General features: G+C 38.4%; 1 protein-coding gene and 1 long non-coding RNA gene across 28 annotated transcripts in view; both read left to right on the top strand.

The window, feature by feature from the left end:
• Nucleotides 1-17715, top strand: part of DMD (dystrophin) — a 991104-nt gene that overhangs the window by 922142 nt on the left and 51247 nt on the right. For all 27 annotated transcript variants that reach the window (XM_083734089.1, XM_083734109.1, XM_083734093.1 and 24 more), the window contains 3 exons: nt 10911-10985; nt 15702-15903; nt 17281-17366. In XM_083734089.1, coding sequence (XP_083590215.1) covers nt 10911-10985; nt 15702-15903; nt 17281-17366 — 363 coding nt within the window. The remainder of the gene's footprint in view (nt 1-10910; nt 10986-15701; nt 15904-17280; nt 17367-17715) is intronic.
• Nucleotides 1348-7324, top strand: LOC310842609. Its single transcript, XR_014563269.1, has 2 exons — nt 1348-6925; nt 7066-7324. It is a non-coding gene; the product is annotated as an uncharacterized lncRNA (long non-coding RNA).

Raw genomic sequence — 17715 nt, 5'->3', positions numbered from 1 at the left:
CTTGTGGGTTGATTTACTGAATTTTGGGGCATGAAGGTGTGGCCAAAGGAGATTGTTTTCCTTGCTTTAAGCCAAAAAACCCTTCTCCAGTTGTTGCACATCCCTTGGCTTCCAGCTGCATTCTAAAAACAAAAAACCAAAAACCCAACAACTTTATCTCTGCAGTCCTGTACCTTGTATTTTTTTCTGGAACCAGAAATACAGCTGGGGACATGAAGAGAAAGGCACAGAGTGACCATACAATATTTAAAGTGCAGGCAAAAAGCATTTGGGGTGTGTGTGTGCTGCATGATTATTTGTTCTGTCTGCTCAAAAGGAAATGCAGGGAGGTTGCAGAAAGGGAGACAGATTGACAGGCTTTGATATGTTTCCTCCTTTTTCTGCACTTTAAACTTGTGTGGCAATCTCACACCTTTCTGTGTGCACCTTCCAAACTCTGTGTGTGGTCCACAAAGCGCTGTTTAGTATTTTCAGTACCTTTATGGTGGGAATAAAGTAAGCCATATGCAAGCCTTTCCTCAGAAAATAGTACCCATAGTGTACTCACATACTATGATAAGGTTAGCCTGCAGCAATCATGTTTAAGAACAGCTAATCTCACTTCAAATACTGTAGGCCAGGGGTCGGCAATGTGTGGCCCATGGGCCGGATGCGGCCCACGAAGACCATTTTACCGGCCCACGAGCCACCCCCGAACCAAGCCACCGCACTGCGCTAAACAGGCACAGCGTGGCACAGGGACTTGCAGAGCGGCCCCGGAAGTTGCATCTGCACACATGCAGATCTCAGAAATCATGTCTGTGCATGTCCAGATGCCCAAAATTGCTTCTGCGCGGGAGCGATTTTTGGCGTCTGGGCATGTGCAGGAGTGATTTCCAGCGCCGCTCTGTGCCAGTCCTGCCCATGGATGAGCTCCATGGGAGTGATCTGGCCCATGGCCAGTAAACCTTGCAGAGCCCTGCTGTAGGCTATAGTTGGAGATTGCTTCTTTAATGTTTCCCCATCTTCCATTATGTTGCTCCATTGATCCCTGAACATCTTGTGCTTTTGCTTTGAATGGATGCATGGAAAGGAATATGTATTTCAGAATAAGATACCACTTCATTTTGTATTTTAGCTACAGTACATTTATCAGCAGATTGAGAGATACAAATATTTTAGCCATAGTTGAAAAGTGATTGTTTTATTCTGTTTGCAGTATAAATTATTATTAAACATAGACAAATAAAAACCCAGTGTAAAAGAAAGATAGCTTTTGAATTCAGTAAAAACATGATCTATTTTTGGCATACAGAACATGGGGTTACAGATGTTTATATTTACATTTTAGCTAGGAATGATAGAACTTTAAATTTTGTATCTGTGATGCATGGGAAGGGATTTTAAAATATTTTTGATGCTTCCAAAATAAGCAACCCTGTCAGAAATACTGTAGAACAGACTAAAATTAGTATACTAGGCACAGTACAATACTTTATATAAATTGAACAATTCAAAATCAATACATTTACTCTTGGGCAGAATCTTTAATGTGTATTCAGTCCTTCCCTTTGCCTTGGGTTGGAATGCTTAATAATAATAATAGGATGTTTCTGAAACCCTTTAAGATTTTCTAATTTGTATAAAAAGTTAAAATTAAAAGTACATTTTATATTGCATGATTATTACATATATTATTCCTTGCTCTAACATGCACATATCAGGGTGAAATCTGGTTTCTTGGTTGAAGTGATGCTCATAGTTTAAGAAGGCTTAACTCCCCTTTTACAGGCTTGGTGGTGATATAAAAATGGTATCCATTAGTTTTAGAAGAATGTAGTCATGCCTTATACAGCATCACAAGCCCATGAAGAACCTTTCTTCTTTCCTCTTGAAGTTATAAATCTAACATGCAGAAAATCAAATCATTTTTCCAAATAATGTATCCTCCCCCCCCCCTAAAATAACTTTTCATATAGCAAGCTTTTCTGTTAAGGAGAATATATTGGCCATTTCTCCCTGTTCTATCTTTTTTTACGTGATTCTCTTTATAGGTTCACCTTTTGGTTTGTTCCCCCCCCCCCCAATGTATTTCAGCTTTTGATTTTCTATAACACAATGGTTGACAGCACCACACTCTGTTTCAATGACAGATTGTGGTTTGCTTTTGCTTTTCAATGATTTTGCAAGAAGATAACCCTGCACACATTTTTTTGTTTATTTTATACCACATATCCAAAGTTGTAAATTACTGATGGTATTGTATTTGCTATTACTACCTAGTTGTCTTATTTAAACAATAGCCTTTTAGTATTGTGCTTTCTTTATCATTCAGTAGTTCATCTTTGAACTATTTGTTTGTCTTTACAATTGAAAATACTATCTTCTAACAGCTCCATGTTTCATTAACCACTGATGTGCTAAAGCTTTTACATTGTTTCATACCTGGATTTAAGAGGCAATAAATAGTGAAAAGCAGCTACACATCCTGCTTTGTTCATAAGATCAGTAACAGAAAGATACATTATACAATAGTGGAGTTTGATTATGGAAAGACATTGTGAAGATTAGGTTAATTTCTCCACCAACCGTTTTCCATGTCAGCCACAGTGCTGGAGCAGATTGTATCCTCTTGAGGTTTCTCAACTCAATTCCTCTGGCTTTTACATACTGCTTTTTGCAGACCCAGTGGCAGTCCTATTGCAGTATTTCTATGCATGTCTTGCAGGAGGTTTAAATAAATTTTTTAGAGTTTTGTTGAACATTTTATTGGAGAACAGTGGAACAGTTACTTATTAATAGAGCAAGGTGCAAAATTCCTAAATGTTGTGATTTTGCTTTGACAAACTATGATTGCTTTTTATTCTCTTCCCCACCCCTTTTAACAACATACTTTGTGTTCTGTAAGTTTTGTTTTATTTGTGGTTACTGGACCTTAAATAATATCCAATATTTGATTAGTTTAACTGTTGCTTACATTCCTTATGCCCACCTTTCAGACTACTGCAAATATTTACCAGCCTTTAAGAAACTTTATTTGCTTGCTTCTGCAGCAGCAAGGCATTCACTCACTAAATGTGACTTTTCTCTCTGGTTCTTCAAAACTAAACAAGAATACTGTGAATTCAGAGGTACAGAATGATTCTGAATGTTTGTGTGTGTGTGTGTGGTAACCATTTCCACAACATCATAAGAGAATGGAGGACTAAACACAATTTGCATATACTAAGTTATATGCATAGATACAAATTTAGAAATAATTATTACTCCACTTTCTCCACTTAATCCTGTCTCTACTTTTGTGTTTATATGACTGTACTAAGGGCCAGTGAGGAGGAAAGCAGTTGGGGATTTATATGCAGAAGGAGGTGCATTGAAGAAAAGCAATCTCTCTAATTCAAGAGCCTCATATATAAGACTCTTGGAGTCCGCCGTTGGGTCCATTGCACTCTTACCAAACTTCACACAATTCAATTCTTTTCAGGGCAAAAAAGTCACAAATGACAGGCTGGTGTAGTTATTTCACAAGATGAACCGCAATTGAAATAGTCTCAGATTGCATTTAAATTGCCTTAATACAAGCTTCCAACAAGTTTTGTCCTTGCATTGAGGAAGTGAAACAAGCAGGTATTAGAAAGCAGATCCTTTTTCAAAAGCTTTATTTCTTTTCGGTCCTTGCAGTGTTGTCCTGCCTCAGATATGGTACCAGAAATTAAATCATTGCAATAGGTGGTAGCATGGCATCCAAGGCCAGTCCTAGGCTTTTGTGGTCCCTTGGCCTTTTCCAGTGTTAGAAACTGATATATGAAAGCTAGGAGCTAAATGGCACTTTAAACTTGAAACTATGGGCAAAACAAATGGAATGTCTAGGCGCGCTTTTTTAATAACAAGAATACAAAGCTGAAAATGAATGAGCTGCAGCTAAAATATTATGTTCATTTTTCACATGGTCTAGTCCTCCCCCTGCCCACCCCCCTAATATTCTTAAGAGGGTCTATTCTCCAGTCTTCAGAGAGTAGCTAGAACTGGGGATGCAGAAAAAAGTCCTCCTTTCCTTCCACTCTGCAGTTTTAATCTGAAATCTTCGGTGCAGTACTGCGCCCAGAGTTCAGAAACTGCTCATGCTATTGAAATTCCCTGGCGCAAAATGCGTGTAGAACAATGGGAGTTTTGAACACTGGCCTTTTCTCCTCCCTCTGAAATTATACCCCTCCCTTTCTGGATCTTACTGTAGAACTACCATCACTTAATAAAGAGGTGGGCAGACTTCAGGCTTATGTGATTTACCGTACTTTGTTTTTTACCAGAGACATGAGATCTACCAAGCAGAACCTGTTGCAATGGTGATATATTTAGAATTTAAAAATTCTGAGCCCAGGAATTTGTTTTTGCATACCATAACTGATTTGGGCTCCCATGCTGTCTGGTACTGCTGGGAGTTGTAGTTCAACAACATACTGAATGCACTGCATTACTATCCCTGGCTTAAGGCACAAAAATGTCAGTATTTGAAGCGAGACAGCTGCAGATAGAAGTTGTTGTATGCACCGTAGTAGCGACATTTTTATATAGGGACAAGTGTTAAAAAGGTGCTGAAACTTGTTGGGCCTAGGAGGTATGTGGTATATGTGGTGTGTGAGAGAGGGAAGTTACAAATAGTATGTAGAGTGTGTATGTGAGAGTGCCCTGTGTTAGGTAACTGACAGCATAATTCTGGCTGCGCGGTGTGTCATGGTATGGCATGGAGATTGGGGCAGCACAGAGGTTGGTGGTGTAAGTTCTAGAAAAAAGCCCTGATCCTAACCATGTCTGTTCAGCAGTAGGTATTATTGAATTCCATGCGGCTTACTTCCATGTCAGTGGAATTTGGATTGCAGCCAACAAATAATAGGGTGGTGGCAGAAAAATACAATCAGAGATTCTGGCAATGGCAGCAGCTATGAATTAGGCGGTGGGTGAACTGGACACCTGAAAGAATCTAGGCAGGTGAAGGTCAGGGTCAGCCTGTAGACCCTAGGACTTATGCTTGTGGAGCAGGACTCCCCCCCCCCCTTCTCGCCCATGCATCTCCTTCCAAATTGTCTCCTGGGGGGTCAGGAGAACCCCCAAAACAGCATGCTGGGATGTGGAGAGGGGGGTTGTTCTGTCTAGCAAGCTGAAATGCTTGCATGGCGGGTGGGTGTGTCATAGAGCAACTCTGAATTCCACTCAGTGTTTTCCGTATTTGTCTACCTATGTTTCACAGTCGCTGTGTTGATCCTATGCTGTATGACATCTCAGAGTTGCTTAAAAATATTTATCCTGCTTATGCATTTACATGCAACATGAGCATGTCTTCACTGTTGTATTTAGCAGGGAAGGTTTTGAGTTGTCTGCCCCTAGTTAGGGTCAGAAGTGGGATTTTAAAAATGGAACTGTTCTTCACAAACTTGAAAGGTAATGCACCTTTTCAAATCAAATTCTGAGTCTTATTTTGAAATCTGTCAAACCCCCAATAGCTCCATTTGGTGTGTGACCCATCAGTAATAGTGGGCAGCATGCCAGAGGAGGGGGAATATAGAGAAACAGGAAAAAAAGTAACAAGAGTTTAGTGTGGGGACAGGGGAATTTGTTGACTGGAAGACAGAAATTGAGGGACAGTTTAAGTTTGCCCTGTTTTTTTTGTTTTAAACCAATATGAATAATTGCTGCAGTTGTAATGCTTGGTGTTTTTTGTGGTTTTTTTAAAATCAAATTTGCCTGAAGTTTTTAAGGCAACATTTGGTCTAGAAGCATTTTTAGTACATAATTAATAAATAAATGTGACCTTCTCCAAAACTGCAAGAGAGATCATTCTCTTCATGCTCTCTGCGGGTTATGCTGCTTCCTGATTATTATTTTTTATAATCTGGTTATATATAGATAATGAATATACTCTTAAGTGATTTTCTTTTCCTACAAGATTTAAACTGCAAAATAACAGAGCACACTTTCATGGACAAAATGCAATTCCCTTCCCCCAAAACACAGCTACAAGACAACATATTTAATCCCAATTCCCAAGCCATGGCTAAAATGTCTGACATCTATAAGGCATTGCCATCTCTTTTCCTTACATGTTCGAGGGAATGTTGATTGGTTCAAGCATTTCAATAGGACATAAGTCACACTATTATTTATTCCATTATCTTAGTTCAAACTTTCTAGTATTAACACTTAAAGCCAAATAATTTCAATCAAAAAAATTTTTTTTTAATCAGTAATCTTAACACATGTGTAAATTATAGCCAGTGATCTTAAGCATGGATAAGTACCACTAAATTGTAAACCATTTTCCAAACTACATCTTAAACTGCACCATAGCTCTGTGGTAATGTCTCAGAAAAATGTGTACTGTTGTGTTTTAATGATATTTTAGCAATATCGACCTCAGCATTTTCAGTTAACGAAAGGGTATGTTTCCTCCAGGTAAACTAGTGTTGTTTTAAATGGTAATTGTAGCAGCTGGATGCAGTCATGAATGTGGACTTATTTGCTACCTCTTTGGATTCTCTCTGAATTCACCAGTGTAAAATAGTAAAGGCAACTCACAGTTCTTAACCTGAAGCATGATGCTTTTTAGTTTATATTTCCAGAATCTATTGCTTTATCATCTGTAACTGTAAACCCTATGTGTAAAAAGAAAGTGGGGAGAATAAAGACATAAATTGGTCGCAGTCACTGCAAACAAACATGACACATCTCTTACACGATGTATTTTTGAACTACGTATCAGAAGCTTGTATCAAAAGCTAGAATACATTGGCCATAAACTGGCACGGAGATCAGCTGTGGTAATTGAATGAACAGTTTCTCTTTTAGATCGCTTTCTCTTTGGCATTCAAAATGGTGTCTATATTATTCTTCTATCTGGCTTTCTGGGTCATAGAATCATAGTTGGAAGGTACCACAAGGGTCATCTAGTCCAGTGTTTCCCAACCTCAGGCCTCCAGATGTTTTTGGCCTACAACTCCCATCATCCCTAGCTAGCAAGACCAGTGGTCAGGGATGATGGGAATTGTAGTTCAAAAACAGCTGGAGGCCCAAGGTTGGGAAACACTGATCTAGTCTAACCCGCTGCAATGCAGGATTATGTGGATAATAATGTGTTTCTGGATCTAGTGCAATTTATTCAAGAATTCAAATACTAAGCTGGCATCCCATTATATATCCTACCTCTGGTATGTATGCTTGCCAATTCTTTTGTAAGTGGGGGGAAAAGACCACCATTCACTTTTGTATGTTAATACATTTATAAATATATTCATAGTCTAAAATTGTTCAAAGTTCTGTTTTTGGAATAAACTTTTAAAGAACTGACAAAAAATATTAAAATGAGCAAGAAGAAAGCCTGATAGCATGACGTGCTGTATTTGATAGCAAAACTGTATGTAATAACTAAAAGCAGCTAAAAACATTGAGTTTCATAAAATAACCTCAAAGACAGACAGTTGCTGTTTTCATTTGGAGTTGAGTGTGTGGCAGCAGGTTTCCTGTTCACTTAAAGTAGAGGTGGGGAACCCTTTTCAGCCTGAGGACTGCATTCCCTCATAGATAGCCTTCCCGGGGGACATTTGAATTGTGGGAAGGGATACATGTAAAACTAGGCAGAGCAGTAGGTGTGACTCTTACCATTGTAGAGTAGGCTGCATTGCAGCAAGGCAAAAATCTGAGATTCTAGGCATACATACACACTTCTCCCCATCCTGCATCCAAGCAATTGTTCATGGCAGCTAAAACAATGCACACTTGCCTATTTCTACCTGCAGAACAGGGCCGGCTCTAGGAAGAGCCAAAGTTAGGCATCTGCCTCAGGCAGCAGATGCTGAAGCACAGGGAGTGGCCAGAGCTGTGAGTGCCATGCAGCCTGCCCTGCACCCCTGTGCTAGCCTGCTGCCTTCAAAAGCAGTGGAAGATATAGTTCCTTTACTAGCATTAGAGTAAGATTAAACTACAGTCCAGTTGGCATCTGCACATGCCTTGGGAAAGAGGACCATCTTGTCCTTCACCTCTGGCCACAAAATGTCTTGAGCCAGCCCTGCTGCAGAAGGTGCATTTAAATTTCAACACCACAATTAGAAATAGTTATTTTCTCAAGAACTGCACATAGTACACCCATTAAAAACATGTACTAAAAGGCTTCTAGACCAGCAGTGACAGCAGAAGTGGTTTTTTAAAATCCGATTTAATGGGGAGCAGGCAAAACTGGATTAAACAAGTATAAATTATAGGCTGGAATTTTGATGATAACAGGGTGTGGATGGTAAAAAATATATGTATGTGAGCAGCACTGATTTCAGAATAAACTCCTGTCTGGAAGCACTCTTTGTTACAAGTGTTTTGAAGAGAGTGACATGATATTATGTTTTATTGGGGTGGTTGGGTTCTGGAGTAGGTTACTGTAGGAGACTGATAATACTGATAATTCCTTTATTTAACAATTCTTAAAAGCAGCCTAATTTTAATCATGTGTATGGATCAAGCATACAGCTTCATTGCCACAGCTTCATATGTTGTGAACAAGCCTCAGGTATATATGATGGGTGCCTTTCTGCTGCATAATTCAAGCACTATCAAATTAGCAAATTTACTGGCAACTTATACTTATAAAAGAGATCCAAATTGAGAATGTTAAGAAAAACATTTCATTGAAAAATGCGAGTGGAAGGGAAGTGGACAGAGGTTGAGGGGTTGTTACACTGTAGCTGCATGTAGCAAAGAGCTATGAGCGGTAGCTGCACTGTGGTGAAAAAGGTCTCCAGCAGAGAAAGCAAATGGAGGAAAAGAAAGGGGTGGGGTAGGTGAACGTGGAGCTTGTACATGCTGTAGTATCCATGTAAGGGTATTATTAATCCAGATATGCTAACTAATTGCTGTTTTTGTATAAAGTTTTACTGAGTTTAGCTCTCCTCCTAACATTATCATTTACATTACTTAAAGAGCATTGAAATGCTTTTTTTTCTTTCACCAGATGCTATTTATATGTTAATCCGTATTATCTCACTTCTCTTTCTCATTTGTAACATAGTATTCTTGCTTCTTCCCTCTGTCCTTAATTAAAGCATTTTCTTTTTTTACACATCTGCACAATGAAATTGCAGTCACAGTGCCTTGGCAAAAGAGGTCTTTATTAATTTGCTTTCATGATAGATTTGTTGTCTATGGGATTGTTTAAGTACCATAGTTTATTCTAAGCCACATGAAGGTTTGTGAGGCACTTTCTATTATGGTGAGGCAGATCTGGCAGGAAGGAACAATGCCGAAACAATACACTAATGAGCAGCCTATTTAAAAGGTGCATGGAAGTCTGTAACAGGAATACAGCAAATACATAATGAAGGCTAGTAGTATTAACAAGATAAGGTATTTTAGCAGACATTCAAAATGAATACTCCAAAAGCTGCAGTCTAGATATTGTGATGCTTGTCTCTTTGACAGCTAAATGGTGATATGAAGTGAGTTTTTTGCTACTTTTTTATATTAAAAAAGGTGGGCGGAAGAGTACTGTATCTCTGGGTGCTGAACTCTTTCATGAGAGTTTTATGCACTTCCTAGAATATTTACCAGACATGAGAAACAGAATGGAGGGAAAGTCAGAAGAGACCTATGAAGTGAAAAGAACATTTTTTGTGTGTGTGGTACTTACCCAGGATTGATATGCATGGCTTTTTTTGTGAATGCTAATGTCAGGTGTGATGGTGCAACTTCAAAGGCTTTTATTCTTTGCTCTGTCCCCATGAAAAGAAGCAGTGTCCACAAGTCAAGGAGAAACATGCACCAGATCTAGAGGCAGATTTTTGTACAGTATACGTTTTGGCACATTCATCCCTGCTATGCAAGATGAAGCCGCGTTCAAAAGTGGGCTGTAGCATAGAGGCATGATGGTAACAAAAGCCCACCTGCCTGCATTCCACCCCATGCTGAAGCAGAAGGGGCTCACTGGGTTTATTTCGGAGCTTATATATTTGTTTTGTTGTTTTTAAATGGAAGTGGGATGAATAAATATTTTAATAAAGATGTTGTGGCACTTCTGTTTTCAACCCATCTTTACTTGGGCGAGATACCATTCTGTCCCTGTTCATTGTAACTTCAAAGGGGCACCTTAACTGCTCAGTTATTAAATGAAGTGAAATGGTAGGCTTGGGAGGAATCTGATGCGGCAAAGAACAAGCACAAAAGTAGGTGAAAGTGGCACTGGCGTTGGCTCTTTATAAAGCTGCATTGTTCTCTGGTGCATAACGGGGTTCATTCCTACATGCAAACCCTGGCAGAAGTCCCTCCCTCCCTCCCTCCCTTTATCTTTTTTCCTCTCTTAAGTCCTTCTCTTTTTCCCTTTTCAAGTACTCTTTACAAGAAGCCTGCCAATCCCAAGCCGAAGGAGGGTAGTGGGGGGTGGGAAAGGAAGATTTCCTAATTCATATCTTTCAAGTAACAACACTTTAGTCCTGCAATAGTACTGTGCATCATTTTGGCCATAATCCAACCAAACCAAAAAATATCTTAATGCCATGAATTTCAATAGGAAGAAGTTTAGGAGGTGCTTAAATCTCCCTTGAAATCACTGAAACAGCGCAATCTTATACATGTCCACTGAGAACTGAACCATGTTACATTCAGTGGGACTTGCTCCTAGGTGACTAGATATAGGTTTGCAGCCTTAATGGTACTTAACTTTGGCGGGTTTCTGCCCTTTATGTGTGAAGCATATCACATGAGAGCAGTGTTGTTAATATTAAGGATAGCCGTTTCATGGTTACTGGTTTAATTCCTCACATTTAAAATGAAGAAAATATTTTAAGTTCTTATTTAAAATGAATCTTTAGTTTATCTGTTCACCAAATACTGTGCCATTGCATCAATTATGAAATAATTGATTTTCTCTCATCCCCTTTTTTCTATCATTCACCTCTTAGCTGACTTGAACAATGTTAGATTCTCAGCATACAGAACTGCTATGAAGCTCCGAAGACTACAGAAAGCTCTCTGTTGTGAGTATTTTACTAAACTTTCATTTTTTTGTATATGTACTTCAGAAACGTATACTTCAAAAATTGTGATGAGATAAGTAGCCTTGAGTCCTGTCAGGGAAAAGGTAGGGTATAAATAAAAATTTAATAATAATACTTCATTGTTAGTTTCCCCCATATTGTTCCCCCACCTCTTATACTGTTCATTTTCAGACTTGTACCCAGAATATGGCTCTAGGAAATACCATTGTTTAAGCAGGAGTTTTGTGAAAGAAATAAAATAAAATAATGCAAGGTGGAATACATGATTCTCCCTCTCCCCATTTTATTGCCTCAACAATTCTGTGAGGTAGGTCAGGGAAATATTTTTAAATAAAAACAACAACTGGGAAATGTTATGAGCCTCAGTGAAATTTCCCCTTAATTTGGATATGTAAACATTTTAAAGGGAAGTTGCACACCATAGTTTCTTTTATTTTTTTCCATTTGAAAATTGTTTTCAGTTTGCTTGTTAAACTTGACAGTTTTGGGTTCTGTTTGGGTATATACTGAGGATGTGGTTGAAAGCCCTCTGAATCATAGATCTTGCTTCTGGAAATACATATGTTCTAAGAAATGTCTGGTTACTAACATCATTATATGAAAATATGCAAAATGCATAGACATAAATACACGGCTTTCAGGAGGAAGACCAGAGACAAAAAAGACTTTAAAATAAACAGAATAACATCATCAGAATGAAATAAAAGCTTCCCCCCTTTCAATTATATATCTCATATGCAGGGCTTTTTTTCAGCTTTTTCCCGGCACCTCTCAGGTGGGCACCATTGCCATTCTAAGAGGATGAGGGAAGTGTTCATGGTGAGTTCTGGCACCTATTTTTTTTAGAAAAATAGCACTGCATATGAAAGCCAAAATACACAGCAGTAGTAGTAGTAATAATAATAATAATAATAATACTGAAGAGTTTCTAACTAGACTGTGGGCTTTGAAACTAACTGAAGGTTCGTGATAACTGTTAATGAATGTTGGTATTTCTGTGCTTTCATTGTCACCTAGAGGGTGGTATCCAAAGCTGTCTGTGTGTGAATGGAATGGACTCCCACTTCAGCTTCCCCTCTTCCCTCACAGCGCCCCTGATGTTCCCTCAAAAGGGACTCCAGAGGATTAGGTGACCATCTGGTGCTTGGGGAGCTGCTGTAGGGAAGAGGGGCAGTTGAAGCCCCATTATATGAGTGGAAATCTGTTTGTGCAACATTGATGGCTGCAGTAAGCTTATAAAGCAAAACCTTTTTCTGAATTTTGGTATCTCATATTGTTAGAAATCTGTGGCTGTAAGACTAAATTAAGGCTGGGTTGTTAGAACTGAGAAATAGCCAAACTCATGTGTATTTAAGGTGGTCCCAGGTGTGTGTTAGGGTACAGTAAGAGGTGTGGTGGGCCTACAGGTAAGTCTTTTTATTAGCATATGTGAAAGCTAATTAAAGCAGGCAGACATTTTAAGTTGTGACCCTTCCTTTAGGAATTTCACATAAGTTAGGTGCTAATTAAGTCAGACAAGCTTCCCTGAGATGATTGCCTGGTGAGCAGATAAACCATTAGGAAATACAGAGCTCAAAGGGGCCAGGTGTGAAAAGTTTATTCAGGGGATAAGAGTGTAGGGTTTAGAGTGGCAGGGAGGAGTTAAGGAATAGAGTTATTAAGCAGTGGGGTGGAGAAATAGTTGTTTTTAAAAAAGCGCAGGATGCTGATGTCTGTTTTGAACCCAGTGCTTTGGCTATGGGCTCTTGGAATGTAATGCTGCAGATCCCTCTATTGGATTCAGGTTGTATATATGTGTCAATAAACCATGTACTGTATCATAAAGACACCGCAGGCTCTGCTGTGCCTCATTGAAGGGGAACACAGACCTGGTATTCCTGGAATCTTAACACAACTCAGTGATTGGGATGATGTATAACAATATAACCACTCCATTAACATAGAAGGGGCTATGCAAAAGCAAGTTTTACATAGGTGTAAAAATAAAAGGTTATAGCATTAACTGAGGCAGTTCTGAATGCAGTATGTTTCACTGGCAAGTGTAAATATGTACTGGTGGTATGCTGTGGCACATCATATATAAATTATTGTTAAAAAGTAAGTCTCTGAAAATGTAAAGCTGTACAAATTACTTGGTTTATTAAGATGGATATGTGTGTGTTTCATACCACTCCTCCTTCAAGCAGTTGTAAGAACTTTACAGCATAATTTGTCTTCACTTGCATGTTTAATTAGGGCCAAGTCAGGTTTTTACCATTCCGGATGTTCTTATTAAACATGCATTGCCACCTCTGCTAAATACCTAAGCCTCTTGTTCATGCCTGCTTCAAAGGGAGTTGTTTGATATGGCTGGCTAACAATGTTCTCCAAGGAATTATTCTGAAGTAAGAAGCACAAAGCTAGGGTTGCCATATTTTGAAGAGCAAAAAAAGAGGACACATTTGCCAATTTCTACTTTTAACTACTTTTAGTACTTTCAACTCTCATTTTAAATACCCCTATTATATGTAGGCTATAGAAGCTGTGATATATTGCTAGTAGCAGTGTTCTTAACTTTCAACAACAAATAACCCAACTTCACTGCTGTTAATGAATTTCCAGTAGCATAATTGTTTTAATCTTGAATTGTTGATATAGGGAAAGGAAGAAAGATACAACATTCCTTAGAAAGTTAGAACTATTAATTAAAATGAATACTTGTTTACTTGAGGAGATTATGGCTGCAATCCTATACACACCATGGAATAAGCCCCATTGAACTCCTTGGGGCTTACTGTTACATGGACATGTAGAGGATTGCACTGCAAGACAGTAGTTTTATTTGCACTTACTTGGAAGTAAGACCTATTAAACTCACTGGGAATTAGAAGTAAGCATGCATAAAATACTGCTGCTATTTATATTTAAATTAATTAAAGCCACCAGACTACTAATTGCTCTGGTCTAGGCACCAAATAAAAACGTTTAAAAATAAATAAATTCCAGTTTCTGGTCTGTATCAAAAAGTTTTGGGTGGGAATATATAACTGCATGATAACATTAAATGAAATTTGGACAACTTGTCAAATGAGTTTTAGGGATGTTACCACAATTTTTTTTTTAATTAAACATATTGTATCCAGCCTTTTCCAGTAGAGCTCAAGGCAGTTAATAGCAATAAAATTTAAATCCTCATAACTTTAATTTAGAATTAGATATCTATGATGGGTTGTGGTTAGAGTAAACCCATTAAAACCAATAGGAGTTAAGTTAATCATGTTCGCAGAGTATGACAATACATTAAGCCCACAATTTACACTGGGTTCTATTCTAGGGATCATGCCTAAAGCCAAAATCACATATAATCACACCCATTCGGTTCAGTGGAGGGTGAGATTACCAAAGTCATTTTCCCTGGAACCCTGACCCTTTTGATATTTTTGCCACACACGTAAAGCTGAATGCACACAAGTTAATTGTGCATTAGTTACAGTCTTACTGTACATTATTTATAAGATAATGAGTTGCATCCAGACTTAGGCTGCCGTTCTCCCAGCCCAGCCGGGCCTCAAAGAGTGGAGGGGACCACGGCATCTATAGCCCTGCCATGTATGGTTGCCAGGACAGACCGATTGCTAGACCTGGTTCAGCAACTGGATATAAATCAGGCCTAATGCTATCACACAACTGAAGCAGGGCTGGCTCTGCCCCACATCCTTCCTGCCTCTGGAAAGCTCTATTTATGGTTTTTGTGCTGGCCTGGTGAGGGGATTCTCCACTTCTGCATGTCCACGCATGTGGTGGGCAGAAGGGGAAAGTCCACAACAGAAGGCAGAGCTCCATAGTGGCATCACTCCAAAGGCAACGGCAGCAGGAGGCAAACAGAGGCTGACAAGAAACCTCTGCCCAATCCATATGCTCTTGCCCCAATCTGACACAAAGGGGATTTGGATTGCTCAACCAGTCATACTACTGCAATCCTGAAGTCTGCACACCCCATAGCAAGTCTGCCGCCCATAGCAATAGCCTCGGTATGGGGGGGGGGGGCGGGTTGGGAGGGAAGTGCAAGAGATTACAATAATCTGTCACTGTTAGTTATTCAGTAATTCTCTGAAGAAAAATTTATTTTCACACTACTGCTTAGTAGATATGCTAGTGGTGTTTCATGCAAGTTAAAAACAAAAATAAAAAACCATTAACCACTTTCAAGGCACTGTCATTTATTGGCATGGAAAACTTTTCTGAAAGAGAATAACCTCTGTTTATTTGTAGGTGCATATACAATTAGGCTGCCACCCATTCCTTGAGGAGTTCACTTAATTATCATTTATTCATTCTCTCAGAAGAGCTGAACACTCAGCCTTAAGCTCGATGTTAAAAAGTATTTTACTGCATTTCCAATTTGGCGAATAAATTTGTATTAAAGGATCTTTGCCTGATCCCAGGGGATGAAGCTGATAAACAGACTGTTGCTGGACAAGAAACATTTTTTAGACAAGTAACATGTTATGCCATTGAACTAGAACTAGATCATACCTATATAGAGAAAAGCCATTAGTGACGGAATGATACTAAAAATGAAATATGAAAGCTACATTTTAAAGCTAATACACTAGTGGTTAAGTCCAACACACATAGCTAGATAATTAATTTGTCTCAATTGTCACAGATTAAGGCTGCTTCTTATTAGGACTGTTGTTTTTCTTCCTTGTACAGTGGATCTCCTGAGTCTGTCTGCTGCATGTGATGCCTTGGACCAGCACAACCTCAAACAGAATGACCAGCCAATGGATATACTTCAGATCATCAACTGCTTGACTACCATTTATGATCGACTCGAACAAGAGCACAATAACCTAGTCAACGTCCCTCTCTGCGTGGACATGTGCCTCAACTGGCTTTTGAATGTTTATGACACGTATGTGCGGGTAGACTTCAGTGACACTTGCTTATAATGAACTTTTGTCCTTGCTAGAAAAATGAATGGCTCAGAGCTGGCAAGCTGGTGATCAGAGTGCAAGTTTAATACAAGCTAATAGCTTAAAGGCTATTCAGCAAATACTTTGGTTAGTTTTGGAGCCCTGTGCAGTTCTGTTATGAAATGTGAAACTGGGAAATGACAGATTTAAATAGAATGTCCTATATAATTGGGGTCAGCTTCTGTCTCATTTGTTAAATCATCTAGTAGGCCCTTCAGGGTGTTTGTTTGTTTTTGGTCTGGTATATGCTTTCAGCCCCACTCCGCAGAGGATTTACCATGGCATGGTTAAAATTGTCTTTTTTCATGAGACGCCACATCACATAAAAAGCTGTTTTATGGGCAAATAAAATATTGTCAGTTCATTTCAAAGAACACAAATAACTGGTTTTAGTTTAATTAAAGGAAAATCTTCAGTTAAGGAAATGGTTTACAGCATTGGAATTCTTCCAGATCCCAACAATTTTTCATCAAGTTTTAATTAAGAGAACCATGGACTGCTAAATTTTGTATTAGGAACTGCTGGTATCTCCAGCAGTATCCTCTGGAGCTACAATTTTTCTTCCTTTCCAAAGTCTGCCCCAGTTCTAGTTTTGTTGTAATGTTATGATAGTCTATCTCAATTTTATTGTGTTTTGTTTAATCTGTAGGTGCAAAGAGGATGTCTATTAGTTGCTAAAACCATTACTTTATAGAATTCAGTTGATGTAATGGTTTATTTCTACCAAATATAAATGTAATTTTGTATTTCAGCACAATATGTCTTTTATGACAGGGGGCAACAGCAACTCGCAAGTATTATAAAAACACTTTTTGTGATTTGTTTGTTTCCCGCCCATCACCCTAAGGTCCAACAGCAGGTTACAGTGTTAAAGCACAATTCTAAAACAACTTCTAACCATAAAAATAATAAAATAAAATAAAATTATAGAATATTTAAGTAGGCATTTAAGAAGTTACTGTGCATTTTCATATTAAAAATAATGACATACCCATGGGATAGGATTTCTAAGACTTAAAAGACTGCTGAAGACTGCTGTTCAGCATACATGAGTGAACTGTGTGGCATATGGAGAAACAAAAGAAGTCATAATTCTGAAATGTAAGTTTGTGAAGCTTTGTTTATCTAATAATAGCTACCCTTTCGCAGAGTTATAATCTATTTGTTTTGTAGGGCTTTTCCATTCCTTTTGAGTTTTTTCTTAACTTCTAAGATGTTCACTTATGCATTTAGAAGTAGCAAATATAAATTGCATGTATAATTCACATATTTGACTGTATTAATTTTCTCCTTTTCCTGTGATTTAATTTCAATAGGGGTCGAACAGGAAGGATCCGTGTCCTCTCTTTTAAAACTGGTGTTATTTCCCTCTGTAAAGCACATTTGGAAGATAAATACAGATGTAAGTCAAGTCACTGTTTACTACAGAAATGCAGCATTTAGAAGCAGCAAATACTTGTTTGTCAGCTCCTTGCATATTCTAAACATTCCCCTTTATTTTTCAATTTTTAAGCAAACAGGTATTTCCAAGGGGTGATACTCAACTAAGTTTTGCCCAGAGCAGGCATTTAAACTAACAGACTTAGCTTCATCACATTCATTAATTTCAGTGGATCTACTATGAGTAAAACTTAACTGAATACCACCCAAGGTGTTATGCTTTTTCTACTGCATTATATTTTTTATGAAAATTGATTGTAGTTACTTGGGAGCCATCCATTAAATCCTCCACCTGAAATAATTCTCGGAGA

This window comes from Podarcis gaigeae (genome assembly GCF_964106915.1).
Source record: "Podarcis gaigeae genome assembly, chromosome: 4".
NCBI classification, from domain to species: Eukaryota; Metazoa; Chordata; class Lepidosauria; order Squamata; family Lacertidae; genus Podarcis; species Podarcis gaigeae.
This window is presented reverse-complemented; position numbering and strand designations above follow the sequence as displayed.